General features: G+C 45.8%; 1 protein-coding gene and 1 long non-coding RNA gene across 2 annotated transcripts; one reads left to right on the top strand and one right to left on the bottom strand.

The window, feature by feature from the left end:
• Positions 1-4,718: 4,718 nt before the first annotated feature.
• LOC124964702 (uncharacterized) lies at positions 4,719-6,021 on the bottom strand. The gene is made up of 3 exons (XR_007105018.1): positions 5,891-6,021; positions 5,249-5,632; positions 4,719-5,027 (listed from the first exon to the last, which is right to left on the bottom strand). It is a non-coding gene; the product is annotated as an uncharacterized LOC124964702 (long non-coding RNA).
• A 711-nt stretch (positions 6,022-6,732) lies between these two features.
• On the top strand, positions 6,733-20,855 carry Dmrt3 (doublesex and mab-3 related transcription factor 3). The gene is given in 3 exon segments (XM_047525325.1): positions 6,733-7,565; positions 19,565-19,857; positions 19,859-20,855. Coding segments are annotated over 3 exon segments (1,422 nt in total). The 5' UTR covers positions 6,733-7,108; the 3' UTR covers positions 20,531-20,855.
• Positions 20,856-22,758: the final 1,903 nt, after the last annotated feature.

Genomic DNA, 22,758 nt, shown 5'->3' with positions numbered 1-22,758 from the left:
AATTTACTGTCACTTCTGTTTTCAATTAAAGATACAATCAGTCAGATAATGACTTAATTGGATTTTACAGAAGATTGAGTTTTATTGCCCAGTGCTTTACGAGTTTAGTTAAGGAAGATCATTTTATCACACTTGTCAGACTGCTGCTACTGCAGCCGTGTGCCCTTCGGCGGCTGTAGCTGTAGCTATTGTGACGGCGACACTGGGAGGCTTCGGGGCGCGCAGGGAAGGGAACCGGGCCGCCTAACCGCCACCTCCAGGGGGTTGCTGGTGGCGTTCTCAGAGATGAGGGTCCCTTGCTCACGCGTGCATTCGCCGGCTCCAGCCCCTCCCTCCCTCCCTTTTGAGTAATCCTGGCTTCTGAGGATTCCTGAGTTCGGCAGGCCAGCACGCTAATACGGGGTGTTGAAGTTGCAGTGGCCCCTTGATGGGGGAGTGGCCCTCACAGTACTGTTCCCATCAGTGTCTGCATTTTTGAAAAGCTGGGCAGAGCCTGGGTAATGTGCCGGCGGTCTCAGACCGAGCACCTGTAGGTCCCTGATGCACGCTGAAGACCAGGGTCTGCGAGGCAGGGGCGGGCAGGGGCGGGCAGGGGCTCAGGAACCCAGGCCTGTCGCTTGGGAAGCGCCTGCCTCACCTCATGCCTAGAGTAGTGCAGCATCCAGGTGGCCGCGCAAGGGGCACCTATTGGCGATACGTCCCCAAAAGGGCCATTCCCAGCCTGAGGGCTGGGGCCCAAGACCGTCGGGCCAGTCTGGACCACGGGCTGGTAGTTCTCTCTTCCATATACCTCTATAGGGAGAGACCTGGAGCCTTCCTCCCGCTCCAGGTAGGGTGGAGTGACGTTAAAATTTCCTCCTCCAGCACTTAGTTTCGACTGCTAGGTGGAGGGTGCCAGACAGGCCCAAGACTTGGCTCAGGGCAACTGCCTTATGAACTTACCCAATTCTGGACGCAAGGTAGAGCATAAACTGTAAATCTTGACCGCAGTATTTAAGTCCTATTTTAATAAAATTCAAGGGGTGATCAGTTTCTCGAAAACCAGATGCCCAGCAGTTCTACTTAGTCCTACCACTCCCACGGGCGGCATCTGTAGCATGTGCGTTGTACGAGTGCGCAGAACACTTGTGTGTGAGAGTGGGCGTGTCATGCAAAGTGCCCGAGGGGCTGACTGTGCCCACTACCTACACACCCCTTGCTGAACCTTTGCAGATGTTCCGCTGCTCTGGCGCGGGGAAATCAAGGCAGGTTTGCTTGGCCTTCCTCTGGGATGCTTGGCAACCATCAGATGCCAAGCGTCTGGGGGCTAAAACAGCTCTCACCTTTCTGCGGCCTCTGGCTTCCGCAGTTGCTGGGGCCTTTCGACCCCCTCCCGCGTTCCAGCGGATGCGTTCCTCTGGCCTGCAACCCACCACGACAAAGAGCCCGCTGGGTTTGCGCCCCCTACCCGGAGGCCCCTGAATCTTGCAGACCCCGTGCTGTGGAACCGGGGCCCAGAACACCCTTGGCGATTCGCCTTCTCGCTGCAGCCACCAGGTCATACCAGCAGCTGGGGCCAGTGTGCAACGAAGATCGTAATCCCGGGTAGTAGCGTAGGCCAACCCTGGCCGGGCCAAACCAACATCGCCCTCGGGAAAACAAGGCCCCTCTGCTTCACTGAAACTTCCTTTGCTGAACTGGTTTTCCACGTACTTATATTGCACTGCATCTTGACGCCGTGCTTCTAGACGCATTAACAGCTCTCTATGGAAGGCACTGCACCTTACAAAGAAACCAGGCCTGTCAAGGGCGTGGGGACAGCCCTTGGTTTCTCTGACTCGGGCCGATTGGAGTTGGTCAGGGATATTAGTCCAGGAAAGTCATGCGAAGGTCTTACCCTTTCGCTCGCCAACCACAAGCCGACAAGACCTGAGACCCGCTGCCCGCTTGACCCTGAGCATTTTGAAGCTTGGCTACCTCCAAAGAGTTGCGATTCATGCCTTAAGACACCCCCTTCCCGGCTCCTCACTGAAGCCCGCTTCAGCCTTTACTCAGGCACTTGTTTAAGTTTATCCCCTCCACTCCCACCCCACCTTAAACTTTTCCACAGTTTAAAGCCGCGGTCCAGACAGTGGAGTGGGCGGTACAACCAGGGTCGTGGGCGTGGCCAACCGAGGTGGGCGTGGCCTCGGGCGCTCCGGAAGTAGCTCCTCCCAGGAGGCTCCTGAGCCACGGCTCTCAACCAGCAGCAGCGGGAAATGGGGCGTCCCCGCGGTCCCTGCATCTCCCACAGCGCCAGGGACTAGTCGCGTAGCTCTCCTGCCTCAAGTTTGCCTGCCCGCGTGGAATTCCCACCCCTCTCCCGGGGTGTTGATAGCGGAGCAGTTTGTGCGTCTCCGCAGGTCGTGGTTTCCCCTTTATTATTCCCAGACCCCTGGAACCAAGCGGGAATATCTTTTCTCTCAGTCTCGTTTGTCCGGCCGCTTTCTCCGCGACAGGGCATTATTGAGAAAAGCAGGGGGCTAGGGAGGCAAGGGAGAAATTTCTGGAAAAGTGGATCTTAGAAGGGCGCTCAGTGCCCCCAGTTCCCCCAGCGAATGCTCTGGGGCCAGAAACTTGCCTGGTCCCCAAGTGTTACTAAAGTTACCTAAAATCATTATCTCCGCCTTTTTAGTTTTAAAGTCGCAGGAGAAAGATTGTCCTCAAACCGTCTTAAAGTCAGCACTGCTCATTTTACCTTGCTGGAGACAAGGTTCTTCTCTAAAGAGTCTGCGACTCCCCAAAATGGCGTGGGGACTTGGGTCGATGCCCTCAGCCCGCCCGGTGCCCGTCTGATACCGGGGGAGCTGGGCTCAGCCCGGCGCCCCGAAAGAACCCGGAGGTGTCAGCTGGGAATGAGCAGTTGCTTTCTCGGTCCCTTCGAAGGCACAAGTTTTAAGGTCACCGCTTCGGAGGGCTCCTCGGATGAAGCGAAGCGGGAGGGACACCAGTTCTTCCAAAAAAGTTTGGGGTAGGCACCGTATAGTACCCAGACTGGGTCTGCGGAATCAGCACGGGTTGGAACGCTGCTCTCAGGCCTGAGCTGCTGCTGGCTTCGAGGGTTCTAGAACACGGAGGACATAAGGGCACCTGAAGGACCAGCGGGCACACAGGAATTTTGTTCACCATTTTGCTTCAAAAGGCCTCGACTCCTGGGCATCTGGAGCAGGGTACCCACTAGTACCCATCTCCTTCCCTTCCAAAATGTTGTAGGGACCTGACTGTCCAGGACCTTCTTCCGGGTGCCCAATGATAATCCCCCAGGCCTGACCGATGTGACTCCCCTCGTCGCCCTCCACCCCACGCCCTAGGGTCATTTGAGGATCCCGTGGGGGTTCACACAAGTGTCTCCTTAACCAGTTGAGGCAGAACAAGGACATTACTGCCACCTCAAGAAATCGTTTGCTGGTCTCCCCATCGCCTGACTGGACATTGCCCCCGCCCCCCTCCACCTTTAAATTTGAGGCTGACCAACAAGAGCTACCAAGAGGCACTGACTGGGTGAGAGCTGCCTAGTTATGCTAAGTTACGGTGCAGGGAGAGGGAACCTGTTTTTCAGCCTTTATAAAGGTTTCTGTAAGCCCTGGCCCCCAGTGTCTACCCACATCAATGCCACTGTAGTCAGGACATAGACAACAAAATATGAATGCTAACTCCCCTCTTCATGAAAACTCCAGCAAAGCAGAAATTTTCTTGATGTGTTATGCATCTAGGACCATATGAAACTGTCCTTTTGATTAATCATGGCTTAGGAATGAGGAGTAGCCATCAGGGCTTCCCAGATTTGGAGTCAGAACTTCCCCTTTTTCTCAATAAGAGCACCCGTATTCGTGGCTTTTATATATGCACGGCACCACATGATCGTGTGTACTAAGAACTAGCACGTTATTTTTCACCCTTTCACTCTTACACCTGTCACAATTCTACCCTCTTAATTGTGGTTTGAAAACACATACACAAGACTCAGAGGAGAGCATGAGTGGGTCTATTCTGAGGTTACATTTATTTGTAGTCCCCCCACTTCCAATTTCTTTGATGATTTTTCCCATAAGTGCATAAGCTGCAGGGACTTAGTAGAAGCAGGCCGCTGCTCCTAAATGTGATTTGGACCATATGCTTTCTACATTCATTCCTGCATCGGCTTTTCTTCTCTGCACTAACTGCTAACACGTTATAGTCACCTTGAAATTTCCTCTGCTATTTTCCAATTAAAAGCTTAATAGCCCTGGAAACGGAGTTCATGTGGTGAAGTTTACCATAGCCCCTTGTTCTGAAAGGCTTTCTGCTGGGATCCCATTATGTGCTTGAATAAACCCTTTCTGCAAACAGAAATGGGACTCGGGGTTGTCAGGTGTTGGGTTACAATAGACTTTGAGGCAGGGGACATTTTACCAACATAAATACAAACCTGTCCCTATAGGGAGATGTTGTCAAATACTGGGATATGGAAAACATTCCCATCAAATATGAGAAAAGGATTACTGCGCTATATCAAATGAGTATTTAGATCTCAGCCCCCGATGTGCACTGGAGTGAAACGGCCCCGGGACCAAATAATGCCAGACTGTTTGAGTGGCATCGGGGTTGGGTGGTTAGGTGATGGAGGGAGGAAAGGAGTTTGCCTTGGAAGTGATAATGTCCCCACAAACCTGGTGCAGAGTTCCGCTGCTTTCCTTAAAAAACAAACAAAAACAAAAACAAAAACAAAAAAAACCCTTTATTCTCATTTTCTTTATATGTTTCCGTTGACCATTGAAGAAAATCGGGAGGAATTAGGTTTTGAAAAAAAAATACTTGGTTCCTGAATTTCCAAGAGACTCGGGAATTTCAATGTGAAAGTTCCCAGATCCGGTGCCATTCGCGACCCTGCGTATCTGTCGTCTTGTGAAGCGGCTGTCAGGTCCTCACTTCCCTGCCTCAGGCTCACTGGGCGACTGGTGGACCTCTGCCTCTGGTCCCGAGAATTTAGGAAAATTCCTTCCATTTGTAGTGTTTTAGGGCTCGTTTTCCTAGCGAAGGGTGGGAGGAGAGGAGGGATTAAGGGGATAAGAGAAGGGGCCAAGCGGCGGGGTCCCGGTCTGATGCGCTTTGGGGGAAATGCTTCCAGAGTTAGCTCTCAAGAGCAAGGTCTTCCTGCCTATGCCCCAGGAGGTCAGCCCCCCGCAACTCCAGTACGAAACTGAAACCCGGAACGGTTAACAGGGTTCCCTTTTTAATCCCCTCCCCTCACCGAATCTTTCTAGGCGGAGGTTGACTGTTTAGAACTCTTGGCGGTGCTGTACTTGAATTCACAGCAAAAGATAGAGAGACGTTTTCGGGTTTCTTGCTTGCTTCCTGGGCAGCATGATGGGGCCTCCTGGAGCAGACAAGGGCCTCTGTGCATCGGAGGGGTCTGGCTTTGCAGCGTACTCGTCTACTCTCTCATCTAGTATTCGGTTCCCCCACGCCGCTCAGAGATCATCTTCGTGTATGGTTTTAGCATGCGAACAGACTGCCATCTTCCCCCTTCGCGTCATCATGCTGCCTGGCGCCTACTGTATCCACCAGTAGCCTTTTGTTTGTTTGTTTGTTTGGGGGTGGGGGCGGTTAGCCGTCTCTATGTGTGTATAGTGGTCTGCATTAGGAGAGATTGTACACGTAGGAGATTTGAAACACGCAAATAACATTCTAAACAAAGTTTTATGCTATCTTGTGCAAGGTCCCTTTCCCACCTCCCACTTAAAGACGTTTATGACTCGGGTCTATGGGTTGGGGAGCGGGGTAGCTCCATCCCTTTTCCTTAACTAAATCCCAGAGTCCCTGGGGATTTGAATTGGGTAGAGATACCTCCGTTTGATGAATCGATAGCTATTGGGAAATGGGAAGATTTTACCCGGTAACTTTTGAGACGCTAACGTGGCTCCTTGTTCTGCTTTCTGAAAGTTTCCACCCAGCCCATAAGTAAAATATCCACGTGAGCACTTCCTGGGCGCTTCAAAACAGAGAGTGATTTTTTATTTAAAAACGGTAAGGATGAGTAGAAAAATAAAATTAGCCCGCAATACGAGTTGTCAGACTGCCAGATTTTCAAAAAACCCTCATTCTCTTGCAAAAAGAGAAAAAAAAATGTTGCAAAAGGAAATTGATAACCCCCAAATTTCCTCAATCAGTACCACCCACCCCCCGCCACCACTAACTCCCCCCACATGTGGCCACAGGGTTAGCGCTCTTCAAACTTGAAACCGGGTCGGCCCAAGTGAGGTCTTGGGTGCACCCGCAACGCTCGCTCAGGCTCAGTCCTCGCGGAACTGTGTGTTTGTGACCGAGTGTCGGCATAACAGCGACATTAGGTTCAATGCCTCCAGATCAGGCCTAAAGGGAGGAGATGAAAGTGTAGGAGAGCGGCCACCTCACTCGCTTACAGCACCCCCCACCCTCACTCCCGCCGATCCTCCCCTTCCCCGCCCTATGTGCACCACCGCGTTCCGAACCGCCGCAGTCCCTCCCGCGGCGGGAAGGGGTAGCGGAGCTGGCTTGGATCAGGGGACCGTGAGCGCCCCCGCGAGAGTGACCTGGCTGCAGGTGGCAACGAAGGTGAAGTGCAGGGACCTGAGGAGCGCGAGGAAGGTTGGGGTGGGGAGTGCAGGGAGACAAGGACCCTGGAGGGACTGTTGGGGCGGGGGATGGGGAGGAAGGAGGGGTTGAGAGAGGGAGGCGGAGGAGGTGCTGGGCCCGGCCAGCAAGCAAAGGAGCGGCAGAGGAGCTGTCTCAGACCTTAATCAGAGCTCTTGCCGGCTCCTTACAGCCGCCGCAGCGCCTCGGCTTAGGAGGACTTTCGGGCTGGGCTGTGTGCCCAAAGCAGCATCCGGCAGAGACGTGGCCGGCGTGGGGATTGGTGGGGGCTCAAGCCGGTAGACCGAAGCTGAGATCGCCACCGAAGGAGAGTCGACTGCAGTACCTTTGACCTCCCCAGAACGCACGCGGCCTCCAGGGCTGCCTGGGGCCGCGCCACCCGGAGACCGCTCCCTGAGCCGACCTCCCAGCTCAGCAGTCCACCCTCCGCTGGCCTGCCCCCGCCGCCAGCCCGCCAACTCTTCCCGGAGCCCAGGGCATGAACGGCTACGGCTCCCCCTACCTGTACATGGGCGGCCCAGTGTCGCAGCCACCGCGGGCGCCCCTGCAGCGCACGCCAAAATGTGCGCGCTGCCGCAATCACGGCGTACTGTCCTGGCTCAAGGGCCACAAGCGCTACTGCCGCTTCAAGGACTGCACCTGCGAGAAGTGCATCCTTATCATCGAGCGGCAGCGGGTCATGGCGGCGCAGGTGGCGCTGCGCCGGCAGCAGGCCAACGAGAGCTTGGAGAGCCTTATCCCCGACTCACTGCGCGCTCTGCCCGGGCCCCCGCCGCCTGGGGACGCCGCTGCCACCCCTCAGCCGCAACCAACCTCGCAGCAGTCTCAACCACCGCCGCCGCCGCGTCCAGCTGCTGACTTGGCCGCGGCCGCCGCGTTACGCTGGGCAGCCGAGCCCCAGCCGGGAGCGCTGCAGGCACAACTCGCCAAGTCAGGTAAGAGCGTCTGCGGTGCGCGAGCTTGGCCAGGCCTGTGGGAAACTTCGAACGTCTGTGGCTCTGCTCCGGAGGCAAGTTTGGGAAGTTGGTCTGGCCAGGCCTACCTCCACTAGGTTGGTTCTTACTTTCCCTTCAGTCTGGTGGATTCGGGGTACCCGCCGGAAAGGCAAGCAAAATGGCTGGACTGTGCGTCGGGATCGCCAGGTACCTTCTGCAGATTAAAGGGGAACCGGTCAAATTCAAAGGATAGAGAGGTCGAGACAGGACCAGATTTACACTTATGCGCACGCACTCATTATTGTGCGGTCAGTTTTTCCTGGCTACGCGTTCGCGTTTTGGAGGGTCTAACTTTTGAGGGTTAGAGTGGGTAGGTGCAGCTTAAAAGCCAAAGCCTAAAGCTTGGACGTGCTTCTGAGCTTGATCTAGGGTAACTGGAGCGAGGACACGTTATCTTCAACTTGGGGGAACCCTAACCTTTTTAGGTGCCCAGTGACCTCCTGCGATCTGGTTAAAAAAGCCCCATTTAGGAGCGATAATAAAAAAAGTTCCCGATAGTAAAAAAAAAAGACTCCTAACCTGATAGCGGACCAAAAATCTGGGGTGTCCAGAGTCATCTTTTGCAGAACCGCTTAGGTCCTTTAACACCCTTTGGCAGGCCATCTCAGCTGTCCTTCTGGTTTAAAGAAATAAAAACAAACTTGATCTATAGTGAGAAAAACCACTCTGGCAGGCCCTTTCCAGGTTATAGGCGGGATGGGCCTCAGGCTGCTAAACCCTTGGTCTGGAGCAAAGACTTTCTTGTCTCCCCTTCCCTTTGCTGTTCTTGTCTGGCTCTTCCCGAAACGCTTTATTGGCGGGGGTGTGGGGGGGCGGGTCATGCTCTAAGCCCTGGAGGTGGGCCTCCTAAGCGTGGCACTTCCAAGTTGAGTTTCATTCTCTTTCCTCCTGAGAAACCTCTAGCTTCTGTCCTGGTTTCGGGTAGCCCAAACTTTCTTTTGATGGCTCTTGGAACTCTGGACATGTGTTCATTGCTCCCCTTTCACTGGTGCAAACGTACAAAAAAAAAAAAAAAAAAAAAAAAAAGCCCATCTCCTCAGGGAAGCAGGCATGCTGCAATTAAGAGCCAGAAGTCTTAGAGCCTTTCTGTAGGTTGAACGGAGGAAGAGGTGTTGCCCCCAACCCGGAAAGACAGTCTCCCTGCCTTCTGGAGAGAGGTTTGCAGAAGCACTGAACTGCTGGTCGGAGCTGGGAAAATTGTGCACTCACTGGGTTAATGGTGAGTTGATAGGTAGCCTGGAGGGTCCCTTCTGCTGCCCTGTTGCTGTTATGCCCTCCAGGCCTGAGAGGAGCTTATGTGAAGGGCAGGACTGGGTGTTTTAAGGACAGAAGAGTTCACTGCACCTGGATTTTTCAGATATTTGGTCCAAAGGAAAATATAAGTATTTCTCAGGTCATGCCCTCCAGTTGTCTCTCTCTTGTTCCCTCATCTCCTCATATATGCAAATTTTCCACAGAGGAACACAAGGGGGCAAAAGAGGAATTTTTGGTTTTGCTTTTTGTTCCTTAAGATTGTTTGCTTTCCTTGTTTGCCTAAGATTAGAACAAGTGAACTAGGAGAGTTTGGGCTCACTCTAAAAGTGATTACAGGCTAATATATTTTCTTAATTTTCCTTTTCCAGTTTCCCTGACTCAGTTGCCACCAGGATTAGAGCAGGTGTCTGAGTTCATGTCAGAGGTAGCATTTTACAGTAAATGCCTGTCCCCAAACCCCACTGTAATATGGCATTGGTTTCTGTGGTTTGTGTCCAAGAGGGGACTCCTTTCACATCCTGTGCTTTTCAGATTGTTCTTTGAGATAACCAAAGCCCATGGTTTATAAAGAGTCACAGAAAGGAGGAGGAGTAAAGAGGCCAAGAAGGAAGGCAGAGTTGAAGCTGCAGAAGCAGCAGGACACATCCTTTGGAAGAATAAAAAAAGAAACAGATTTCAACTGGACAAACCAGACCTAGTGCTCTTTTACTTCTACAAGTATTCAGGGATAGCCTGAGCCCTCCAAATTGAAAGCAAGTATTTGCAAGGAGAGGTCAGAGTGATTACTTTGAGTGATTGAGCCAGCAGACACCAAGGGCTAGGCTTCCAGACTACCACATACCTTGTACATTGATTTGCACAACTTTAGTTTTCTTCTTTCAGTCGGTTTCATATAGTTCCATTCTTCTTTTTAAATAGCCAGTCACCTGCCAATGGGGTGGGTCGGGAAAAGAACAGATAATTGTTTTTCCACCAGGAATTACAAACACACAGGCAGATGCATTCTATGCAGGAAAAAGGAGAAAGTCTATTTGGGGTTTAAGTTAGAGAAAATTGACCACGAATGCTTGTTGCTATATGTTACTTTTTTTTTTTTTTGGAGGTAGTTAATGTATTTGTATGTAACATACCAGGGATATTTAGAATCACATCCGAAAATCCTTTATAAGTAGCTCACAATATGTAGAGAGTAAGCAAAGCTGTATTTGAATAGTAGGTCCACAAGTACAGTAAACACACATCAGGAATCTCTAAATATCTGCTGGCAAATGATGCAGATCTGCTTCTTTGTGAACTTTGAGTTAAAGATGCAGATCTGCTTCTTTGTGAACTTTGAGTTAAAGAACATGGTTAGTCATTTTGTAGGGCAAAGGGCCTCTTTAGTACATAGCTGTGGAGAAAAATTTTTTTCATGGGTAGAAATGCAGGTGCCACCAGCACATGGAGTGTTAATCCTCTCTAGAAATTTTGAGAAAAGCACATGCCCTGGAGAATGTTTGCTGTGCATCCTGGAAAAAAACCTACAGGTTTAGGGAGCAGCACCTTAATACCAAAGCTAAGTTTTGTAACTGGAAGATACAAATTCTGCTTCAGATTCTTTAAAGGAATTCAACAGTGTGTTTGAGTATCCCTTTCAATGTGGTTCTAAGGAGAACTTCCATATTCTAATGATTAGTACTTCTAGCTATGGGTTGTAACATTCTTTTTTTTTTCTTTTCAAGTGTAGATTTCTTCCCCTTGATTACTATCTATGACTGACTTGAAATTACTAGATTTTGATATCTTGATTAAGCCTCAAATTCTAAATACATACTATGTCTTTATACATACTATGGAATTCACTCTGCTTTTCCTCATACCCCTCCCCCCCATGAAAATGTCACAGGAAGCAGGGCCATCTTTCAGCTATTAGTGTGTCTTAATCAGCAGTCTCAACCAGCCAATCCAGCCTTTCAGGACCATGGGCTGCAGAGTGGAGGGAAGTTAAGGGTCACAGCCAAGGTGAGAAGCTGAAGTTACACTCCTGTGTTCTTGCTCTCCTCCTTACTCCCAACTTTTCCTCCAGTAGAGTGTTCTGGGTGGCTACAGACCGCGGTACCATCTGTGGCTGTAGATTGTTCTTAGGTCTGTCTACTATCAAAATAAATATGTATACAAAAATCTTTTAAATGTTCTTAGAGAAAGAAGTCAAAACATATTTGGTCAGAAATAGGACAGCAGGATCAACTAGGAAAGTAGGACCTACTTTCCAGTTTAATTCTTTTGAAAGGAGAGAACAAGATTAACTACAGGGCGACGATTTGGGGAACCTGCCTTTATTTTACTTTACCTCTTACCTCCCTCTCTGCTCCTGGCATCTTTACATCTTTATGCTTGCTCTGGGCTTTTCAGCTCCAGTTTGATTGGGTCTTCCCTGTTTCCTAATTTTAATTTTGGGTGGGTTATTTTGTTTTTGTTTTTGTTTTTGGCACCAGGGATTGGACCCCAGGGGCACTTAACTACTGAACCACATCACCAGTCCTTTTTATGATTTTTATTTTGAGACAGGATCTCACTAAGTTGCTTGGGCCTCCCTGAGGCTGGCTTTGAACTTGTGATCCTCCTGCCTCCTGCCAGGGATTACAGGCATGCACCACTGAGCCGGCTTAATTTTGCTTTTTTGAAGAAAATTTTTTTTCCTCCCCAAAAAGAAGCACCTGAAAGTATAATAGCTGTTAGGGGAATACTCATCCAGGGCGGGAAGGGAAATTCTCTGTGACTGTAGGCTAGGAGGGAAGAAAGAAGTGGGAAAGAATTAAAAGTCGTCTGTGAACTGTACATATGAATTGAAAAACTAAGTCTGGAAGTGAGAGCCTTAAAAAGCAAAAATCAACTCTGTAAAAAGAGGAATAACCGAATGTCATTGCCTCTTTCAAACCTGGCCGGGGGTGGGACTGCGCGGCATGGCAGGCAGGGGTGGTTTTGGAGTTCTAGCCCTTGGCCTTGCAGGCGGGCGCACAGCGCTGTGCACTTGCTGCAGGGCGGTGGGGATGGGGTGGGGCAGGGGGAGCCACCGGCCTGGACAGGGACCCTGGCCCTGCGGCGCGGGGCCTTTCCTCTCGCTGGAACGAACGGCAGGCAGGGAGCTCGCAGAGGCGAGCGGTTGTGGTGTCACGCGGCTTCCTTGCTGCCGCACGGGGCTCCCTTGCTTCGCCCGGGGCAGCCCTGAGGCCAGCACCCCTTGCCGGGCCGGGTCCTCACTGACTCTCTCGGCCTCTGGGGAACTGGGAGCAGTGTCCGCCAAAGAGCAGGCGCTAGGCTTCGCCTAGCCATTCCTGCGCTCGGCCTCGGGGACGCTGCTCCTTTTCCCACTGGCTTAGGGCTTCTTAGCCTCGCTTTCCAAAGGCTGGGGCCCTGACTTGTTTGCCAGATTTTAGCAAAGAGCTTGCTAACCGACCTCCCCCATCGCCACCACCACCACCACCACCACAAAACAACAACCACAACCACCACCAACAACAAACAAACAAAAACCCCAAACGCCAGATGTTATTGAGACACCTTCTACTAAAAATTTTTCATTTTATATCTCAAGTTCCAAATGTAACCGGGCATCCCATTATTTTATTTAGCCACCGTAGGCTGCAGAGCTCTGCGGAGCCAGCTGCCTCGAGGGCCGGAGGGTGGTTGGTGTCCATCTTGTGGCCTGAGGACTGGGCGAGCAGGAAAAACGAGGGTGTTCCACGTCTGGGAACCAGAGTCCACTGCCCCCGGGGAAGCCTCCCCCCAGCGCACTCCCAGTGTTATAAATCTGGCGGATAGCCGTGCTCTCCACTTACACAACCAACTTTTCTTTTCCCTGATGGATGAACTCCCGAGTTTAAAAGATTACAGTAATCACAGGAGGACAGTGTAAATCGAATCTGATAGCAATAACTTTCGGAGAAGGTCAGGCTCAAGTGAAATGTTACCAAGCAACAGGCATTTTGTTTGCAAAATACAATCAAAGAGCATTGATGAGAAATTCTTTGCTGCAGCCAGTCAGCACTTTCTGCTAACAGCTTTACAGAGGGAAAGGGAGTAAATCTTCATAAATCAAAGTCTCTGGAGGACTTGGAGCCCCTTTCTGGAAATGTTGCACTTTTTCCTCACAGGGAGGAAGACGGAGCCCAGTGAAAATCCATTTGCCTGACTGCCTCCTCTTTTCTTCCTTACTTCTTCACCTCTTGTTTTCCTCACTTCTTCCACCTTTTGATCCCTCAGCCTTTAACCTCTCAAGTCCTGGGACCCCCTTGTCTAGTCCCATGGGCTCTGATAGTCTGGTGGTCCTCGGTCATCACAGGTCCATCACTTTGTATTTGTGGCATGTTTTGACCAGACTCCCACTTCACTTCAGTGAGTCCTTCCCTTGCCCTAGCAGCACATACTACTGTCCTAAGAAGGGAAACAAAAACATAAGTAGACAGGATTCCCCCCAATTTATTATGCAGTTAAACAGCTATAAAAACTCAATCAACTACCAACTAACAATAACATTATGAAAAAGAACACCCATGGCATCTGTTGTCCATAGAATCTATAATTTCTCTATTGCAATTACTAGGCACAGAGATTTTACAAGTTGAGATCAGTGTTCTACTTTTCCCCACTGATGATTATTTTGTTCGGTGTACATATCTGTAGCACCCATAGTCTTTAAGTGTGAATGTTTACAACAACATTCCCACCCAAGAAGATACTTGTCTGCCCAACTGATGGCTTCTGGGTTTCTTACTGTGTTTCATGGTAAAATCTGACCAACTGAGCAGAGAACTTGGAATTTTGCAAGATCGGTTAGTAAATCTTAAGTCCCTTGGTGGCCTAGAGGTAATGTTTTGATCATCTATGTATAACCTTACCTAGCATAGTACCTTAGGCACACAGTAAGGGATTTAAGAGTATTTGTTAAATAGAAGGATAAATGAGTAATCAGCTGTGTTTTTGTAAATTACAAATAGGTAGATTTGTAGGTGATTTCCTCTCTATTTCTTGAAAAGTGCTCCCTTCTGAGTTGAGAAAGAGATCTAAACTAAAATTTTGCAAGATATAGGAAGTCCACAGACACAACTATACTTCCTTAAGCCTACCCAGTCCTTTATATACCAATGTTGCCCCAAAACATTGGTTCCAGGGAACCATCTTGATTCCTTTATAAAGTATTAAACCAGTGGTGTTAATGATTTTTAAAAAGCAAAGCATGACTTGTTACTTTCACAAACCCTGCCCCCAGTAAGAAAAGGAAAGTTTTTAGACCGAGATTTATTCCCTGTTACACTTCAAATTTCCAACCATTCAGCTTTTTATGACTTATCACTTCTAGAGTGAGCTAACTACAACAGAAAGTGTAAAAGCTTGTCCCTGGCTAGAATACTGGCTGGGCAGAGGTCCCTCCATCATGCCTGTGCTCTTCTGCCATTGCTGAGATGCTATGCTTAGAAATCTATCTATCAGGGAACTGTTACTTAGAGGTGCATTCCCCAAAGCTCAAATGAACAGAGCTTTGAACATAAAATGCATGACATGATTTCAAAAGGGGAAAGAGTTCTTTGTGATTTCTGAGCTAGGAAATTGCTCTCTACTCCAGAGCTTTTGGGTTTTCATTCTGGTTGTCAGATATATTTTGTTTTTGTAGATATAATTGGGAGGAATGTAGAAAACCCATGACATTTAAGTCAGAAAGATTTTCTTTTTTTAATGTGTTTTGTGCAGAATGTTTGTTTCACATATGTGGTAGTCTTTCTCAAAGTATTTGAAATGGATACATAGATTTTCTGTATTTACTGAGCTGTGTTTTTATATGAAGAAATCCAAAGAAAGTTGGATTTTGCAAACTGTACTTTTGGATTTGGAAGTAACTTCTAAGTGAATGGATGTTCATTTTCTCTACTTAGTTAAAAGTTTTGCAGTTTTAAAAAAAGGTCTCGTAGCTGTTATGGCATACACATTTTGAAGTTGGTAGCATGATTATCCATAGAAAAACTTTGCTTCTTAACTGAATAGGTACTTCTTTCAACAAACCATTACGTTAGTGAAAAGCTTATGGCTGTATTTTTGTCTCATGAAATATGAAATTGAATCCTGAATGTTTAGTAAGAATTTTAACATTTAGATGTTTCACATTGGAAATAGCACATTCTATGACTGTCAATTACTAGTTTATAATATCAGATAAATTGATTTCTTCCTATTTTTGACTCATAGTTTTATCTTTCTCTACTCATATACTAGAGTTTAAAATGTCAGTTGAAATATACTCTTATTCTTTATGTTCTAGGAATTGGGATCTCAGTTTCAAGAATAGAGAGAGGAAAGTGTTTCGGGAGCATTTCCTGTTTCATTTTGTTAGTTGGAAATTTCACATTTCATCATCTAGAAAGGCCTTTGTGTTTTAAACCAACATGAACAATTTTTAAAGTCCATTTAGGAAAAAAAAAACCTAGAGATGTAAAGAAACACCTGTTAATAAATTATAATTTATCATGACTCAAAACTCACCCTCTATAATTACCTCTGAAAGTCTGTATTTAAAACAGAATAATTTAAAATTCTTTTAGTTGAGGTACAATAATACAACCAGTCCTAGACATCGTAGTGTCACAAATTTGCAGGCACTATATAGTCTGCCTTTCCGAAATTATTGTTGGATAAGGAGTTGTCTTGATGTAAGTTCAGAGGCCAGTCTTTCTTTGCTCAATTTTGAAACCACAACAGCCTTGGATGTGAATGGGGATTCCATTGGTCCTGGACCTCTTAGTAGGACTTTATGTGCTGCCAAGGTGCAGGACCCCTGGTCCTTGTTTCTTTCCTTATCTTCTATCTTCTCTTTAAACACAGCATAAACAGTGCTGAGCCCAGTTGGTTGGAATGCCCTAAATTTGTAAATTTGATTCCTTTGACATCCTGTTAGCATTTCTCACTTTTTAACTGTAGTCTGGATACCCAAATGGAGAGGGCTGATCAAATGTGGAAAAGGGTGGATGATTCAGCACAGCCTCTCATCACTCCTTAAGAAGTAACCAAAGTGCATGATGCCCTAGCAGGGGTCAAAGCTAGCACAACAAACAGGAAAGTGCTCTTGTGATCTGCAGAACCTAGGAAACTAGGTACAAAATTGGAATTTGGGGCTTCTAAAGTGGATTTGGGTTTATAATCCTGCCATCTAGTATCCAGTTGTTAAGGAGAATATATCTGTTGTCATCTTTAAAAAATACTTCATTTTTGTAATGTAGATCTGCTAGATTAGTCAGAATAACATTCCCTAATTCTCTCACTAACCTTCTGCTCTTTGGGCCACTTTCTTCTGGAGACTTAAAGTGTGATATGGAACAGTGAATTTGGTTGAGAGACTTCAATAATTTTTTTCCTGAAATGCTGTCAGTGTTTGAAATTCATTCAAGGTGAGTAAAATTTACCTTTTTAAACACAAAACTATTTTTAGGTTCACACTTTTAAAAGAATAGCTGAGTTTTGAGGTTTCTACCTGTCCTAATGTAACTTTTATTCACAAGAACAATAAGTCATTGCTTTTGCTTAAAAAATTATCATCATCTCCTATATTGCTAATTACTGTGTAGTGTATTTTTTCTTGTGTATTGTGATAAAATTTACATAAAATAAAAATTTCCATTTTAGCCACTTTTAGATATACAATTCAATAGTATTAAGTGTATTTACAATGTTGTCCAGCTATCATCACTACTCATTTCTAGAACTGAAACTTCTCATCCATTAAATAATAAATCCCCATTCTCTCTTCTTCCACCCCTCATAATTACCATTCTATTTTCTGTCTTTATGTATTTGCCCATTGTAGGTATCTCATTTGAGTAGACTCATACTATTTTTCTTTTTGTGTCCAACTTATTTCAGTTAGCTTAATGTTTTCAAGGTTTATCCATATTGTAGCATATATCAGAATTTCATTCCCTTTAGGTACTGAATAATATTACATTGTATGTATATGTCACCTTTTATTTATTCATTCATCTGTTGATGGACATTTGGGTTGCTTCCACTGTTGACTATTATAAACAGTGCTGCTAGAACATTGGTATACAATGTACATCGTGTTGGATGCTTAGAAAGTCTTGCCTGGCTGCAGTTGCTTTACCTTCTGCATCTTAATTTCCCCAAGATAATAAGTTCCATATATTAGGGGTGAGTCTTATACTACCTAATATTTTTCCACACTTTATTCTGTTTCCTGTCATGTCTTGATTGAATATTAGAGGAATATAAATACTTGATATTAATAATAATGTAAACTAAAATTAAAGAAATAAGAAAAGGGTTTGGAGACACATAATATTTTAAACATTATTTTATTTACCTGGCTAGAGTATTTGACCTGTTTTCCCAAGCTCCATTAAACAGGGACCAAAATCTAATTGTATTCTCATTTCATTGCTCAGTTAACGTACTATCACTGTCTAGTCATTTTCAAGCATTTAATAATAGAGAAACAACCAAGAGATAAGTATGGAGTTGTGAGTAAGGAAAATTTAAACGGGTCTAGTTGATTGGAATGTGAATCAATAGAAACTTTTTTTGTTGCTGCTTTTGTCTTGTGAATTAAGGAGATGGAATTCATATACCATCAATATAATTGGGAGGAGAAAGTTGAGTCCTCTGTTCCAGGAAGTTGTAGGAGAGAAGATGTGAAATTCTTGTAAAGATAGATTGTGTCCCAGAACCATTATACGAAGCAAAGCTGACTTCATATGTGTGGATTGCAAATGAGCCCCACCTTAGATACTTAATATTTTGCATTAAAAAGAAGCTACTTAATTAAATTTGCATAAGTATGAATTTGTATCAGACTTATGATCAAAAGTTTCACTCATGTAAGAAAATTTTAAAAACACATTTACTTAATGTTTTACTCATATTTATTGTCATGGAAGGAACCAAAGTTTTGTTTTTCCTTTATATTTAAAACACATAATGCATTAGAAAAATGTTCATAAATGGGCCTTTGTTTAAGGCTTTTAAAATAAACAACAACAAATAGCAGGAGATGGTTTCTGGAAGCTGCTTTGATGAAATTTCACCAGCTGGCTATCTGCACATGATCAGGTGTGCCCACAGAGAGGTCGACAATGAGGCTATTCAGGCAGGGGAGTAGAAAACATAGGCAAACCAACTGTTGACAACTGAGTCATTAAGAATTTTTATCTTCAGATTAGTTACCCTGGATTGAGTAGCCACAACTAGTACATGTGTATGGTGTTTTGTTGTTTGTATGTTTTTATTTTTGTGGTGCTGGGTAGCAAACCAAGAAGGGCCTTGTACTTGTTAGACTGGTGTTCTTCTATTGAGCCACATCCTCAGTCCAAATATATGTTTTTAAAAAAAAGGATAAAAATCTGTTTGTATATTGCTTGGTAGTTAAAAAAAAATAGGTCCCTTTATTATAGAGGTCTATTAGAATTTACAACTGCAAAACAAACCACTCTTACCTTCTTTCTGCCGACTTAGCACTGTAACACTGACTGGCCTTTATTGGGGGCAACACCTTTAGTCAAAATGTCAAATTTGCAACTGATTTGTTTCATAGCAAGCCTTGCCTTTATTTGGGAAGTTTTCCTGCTTCTTCTTTTAATATAATTCAAAAGCTACTTTTGGGGCTGGGGGGTGGTTTAATGGTAGAGTGCTTGCCTCCATGCAAGAGGCCCTGGGTCCAATCCCCAGCACTGCAGAAATCAAGCAAGCAAGCAAGCAAGCAAGTAAGCTTTAAGTTATTTCCATGAAGGCTACTGACAAAACAGTTCATGCAGACATATCTACCTCCTGCTACCCATGGACCTGGAGCTGTGGATCTGTGGTGCCGCTGATGGGTGTTACTCCCGGTGCAGTCTCACAGACCCTTTCCAGCCATTTCCTTTTCCTCTCCAGCAATTTGTCCAGTCATTCAGAATTCACAGCTGGTTTTGTTTGCCCTCTAGTGCAAGTTACAGGCAACTGAGTTTGCCAGGCCCTCTGAGTAGGATTTTAAAAAAGATTTCAACCCTATAGAGGTATCTTTCTTTTGCTCTGGGAATTCCATTAACTAGTTGTTGTACTTGGCAACCTGGTGAAACATACTGTCTGGTACACGGAGACATATTTAATACAAAATCAGCCTCTGGGAAAACAGATTTTAAAACCTTAAAATTTCCTACAGGTATGTGGGTTGTGTAACAGCTAATGATGTCTTTGATTACAAAGGGACCCTGTCATCTTCAGAAGAGGAGCTGGAGGACCAGTCAGAGCTTCTTTTCCTGGTTTCCTAGGTTGTACTCTGGTGCTCCCCTCCCTAGGCCAGACTCACAGAGGCGCAGTGTGTTGCTATTACTGCTCCAAAGCCAGGTCTTCTACCACTATAGGATCACATAGCAGTTCTATGGTTAAGGCAAGCTCCCATACAACCAGCATTCTGAGAAACCACTCTGATTTCTAGATTTTATTTACAGTTTTTTTTTTTTCCCATTTGCCAATAGTTTGTATTTCTTTTCTTTTCCTTCTTCTTCGTCTTTTTTTTTTTTTTTCTTGCAGACTGGCAGTATGTTATAACCCACTGAGTTGCATTTCCTCTTCCAACAAGCCCGTGTACAGCTCTCTCCTGAGCACATCTGTTCCTCTTTATGCACACCAGGAAAGGATTAACCCAGCTGTTCTCTGCTTTTCAGATTTGACTGAAGAACGACTTGGAGATGGCAACTCTGCAGACAATACTGAGGTCTTCAGTGACAAAGATGCTGACCAGAGGAGCTCCCCAGATGTGACCAAAAGTAAGAGCTGCTTCACCCCTGAGAGCCCAGAAATAGTGTCGGTGGACGAAGGGGGCTATGCTGTCCAGAAAAATGGAGGCAACCCAGAGAGCAGACCTGGCAGCCCTAAGTACCATGCGGAGCAGAATCACCTCCTGATTGAGGGCCCGTCAGGGACTGTTTCTCTGCCCTTCAGCTTGAAAGCCAACAGACCCCCCCCTTGAAGTGTTGAAAAAGATCTTCCCCAACCAGAAGCCCACGGTGCTGGAGCTGATCCTGAAAGGCTGTGGCGGGGACCTGGTGAGCGCTGTGGAAGTCCTTCTGTCCAGCCGGTCTTCAGTGAGCAGCGCCGAGCGAACTTCTGCAGAAGCCGAGAGCCTCGTGCTGCCGTCCAATGGGCACATCTTTGAACACACCTTGAGCTCCTATCCCATCTCCTCATCCAAATGGTCAGTGGGCTCAGCCTTTAGAGTCCCAGACACATTGAGGTTTTCTGCAGACTCTAGTAATGTTGTCCCCAACCCCTTGGCCGTGCCTCTGCAGCACCCTTTCCCCCAGCCACCCCGGTATCCCCTGATGCTGAGGAACACGCTGGCAAGAAACCAGTCGAGCCCCTTTTTGCCCAACGATGTCACTCTGTGGAACACCATGACGCTGCAGCAGCAGTACCAGCTGAGGTCCCAGTATGTCAGTCCCTTCCCCAGTAACTCCACCAGCGTCTTCAGAAGCTCGCCTGTCCTCCCCACCCGCGCCTCGGAAGACCCTCGGATCTCCATTCCTGAGGATGGGTGTTCGATTGTGACAAAGCAGTCTATTTACACCGAGGATGACTATGATGAGAGGTCCGACTCCTCGGACTCCAGAATACTCAACACATCATCTTAGAGTGGTAGCGCATGTGTGGTGACCAGACGACACTTTCTGTGCATTGCAATCCTGGGGTTCCCCAGGAGAGGCCACATCTAGTGTATACCCTTTCCTTCTGTTTGACAAAGTGACTGTGCTTGATATTCTATACATTAGCAATAAAAACATAACTTATTTAATTTCTTGCACTTCACTGGAAAATGCCAAATAGCTCTGCTCTGTGGCTTTAGTGCTGAATGTTTATTGTAAAAGAGAGTCTAATGCAAAGAATAGTGCTGGGAAGGCTGGGTCCATGGGAGATTTATTTGGGGATGTAAAGCTGAAGGTCAGCCTTGCTCCTAAATTCAACCTGGAATATTAAATAAACTAGTATATACTTGAATGCTTTTTTTTTTTTTTTTGTAAAAGAGGATTCCTCAGGATATGTGAAACCTAAAGGAAGTGGTTCAGTTGCAAATGGACTATAAACAGGGACATTATACTCTTACACTAAAAATCCTTGCATTTTAAAGAGAGACTGCACTTCAGAATAGAGTGAACTGCTCAGATGCTTATTTAAGCTTGGACAGTTTTCAGAGACAAACTCCATTAAGAATATTCTTTTCACATGGCTGAATCGAAACATGTGTAATGTCAATGTAAAACCAATCACAGCTGTGAACTGCATGAAATGTATTGTGAAATGAACACAAGATTAAGCTTTGTCAGGTTAATGTAGCATGCTAAGGACTCTAGAAAAAATAAACTAAGGAGATGATCTTGGTTTATGTCATTTCTACTTGTGGAAAGAAGATCTCTGAATATAGAAACTTGATATAAAACTTTACCAATGCATGGGTCAGGAACCAAGATATCAATTAAATAGAACATTTTTTGAGAAATATGAATGGCAGTTTTGGGGCTGTAGTCAGAAAGATAAAACTTTGGTCAAGAATAGAGTTAATTCATTTCTTCCATTCATCCATTCATTTCTCCAATAAATAATTATGGAATGCCTGCCTGCTGACTGAAGACAACAGACTATCTGTATTATTATCTGAATTCCTCATGAGTCCAAGATAAGCAGGGAATCCCATTAAGAATGACGAAATGAAAAATTCCCAACAGTGTACAGTGAAATGTGGGAAGGAAGGTGCTTAGCACAGCACCTGACAGAAAGTTCTCAATACATGAAAGCTATTGCTCCTATTAAGTTCAACAACCTTGCATTCAGCATAATAAAATGTGATGCCCTCGTTCTCACTTAGAGAAGATGCCATTCTAGTTTGAAGCAAACCATCAAGGACTTTTCCTTTCATTGTAAAAACATTTCTCAGGGGTGCTGGATATGGCATATTCTCACTCAGCTCTTTTTTTTACAGAGAATTTTCAAATAGTAATTTTCAGTGATGCCCACACCAGCCACCTCTCCGACTTTCTGTTTCCATTCTTCAGAGTGCTTGAAAGGTATGACTGCTTAGGTCAGACAATAAAGTTACGAACGTGGAAGGGAAAGCAAATAAGCAAATAAATAAAATCTTCTACACAGTCAGGATATAGAGAGCTCCCAATGCAAGATTAAGCCTTGAAGGGCCCTTGAGTGCTGGAGGGGGAAGGGCAGGTGTGTGAGCCTCAGAAGCTCCTGGCCTAGAGTAGGCCCCAGGGGAAAGGGTCTTATTCAAAATAAAAGAACTTTCTCACTTTGTTTCCAGGGGGGAACTTCTGGAATGAGAAATCTTTGAGGAGGCAAAATTCCTTACATTAGGTAGACTAATATGTATTTAATTGACATAGTTACATACCAAAGTGTTTAAAAGTAAATGCAGTTTATTGTTACTTTAGTGTTTACATAAAGAGGAAAAGTGAAGGAGTGGAGAGAATAATTTGCACCTAATTCTAAAGACACACATCCAGGACATTTTTGTGTGGTAGCAGTGGCCTACTTAGGGCAAATGTGCTTTCAAAGTCATCTTCACCCCCATGGCTTATCCATGTTTACTTAACAAACAACAATGATAACCTCCCATGTAACTAAGCGGCTGCAAAATCTGTTTCTAGATGTTACTTCTTCAGGGTGAATGACCCAAATTGAGCAAAACTTGGCCGATAGATGTCCTCCCAGTGTGATTTCACCTGCAGATCACCAGTGTCACTGACTTCTTTTTACAACGGCCAGCAAAATGGAATTATCTGGAGAGCAGTTTATTTATGCACTAACGCAGGTGTATTTGATCTTCAACCTAATGTTCCCAAGAAAAGAAATGTTT

This window comes from Sciurus carolinensis, chromosome 14, assembly GCF_902686445.1.
Source record: "Sciurus carolinensis chromosome 14, mSciCar1.2, whole genome shotgun sequence".
NCBI lineage: Eukaryota > Metazoa > Chordata > Mammalia > Rodentia > Sciuridae > Sciurus > Sciurus carolinensis.
Note: the sequence above shows the minus strand (reverse complement) of the source record. Positions and strands in the feature narration are given on the sequence as shown.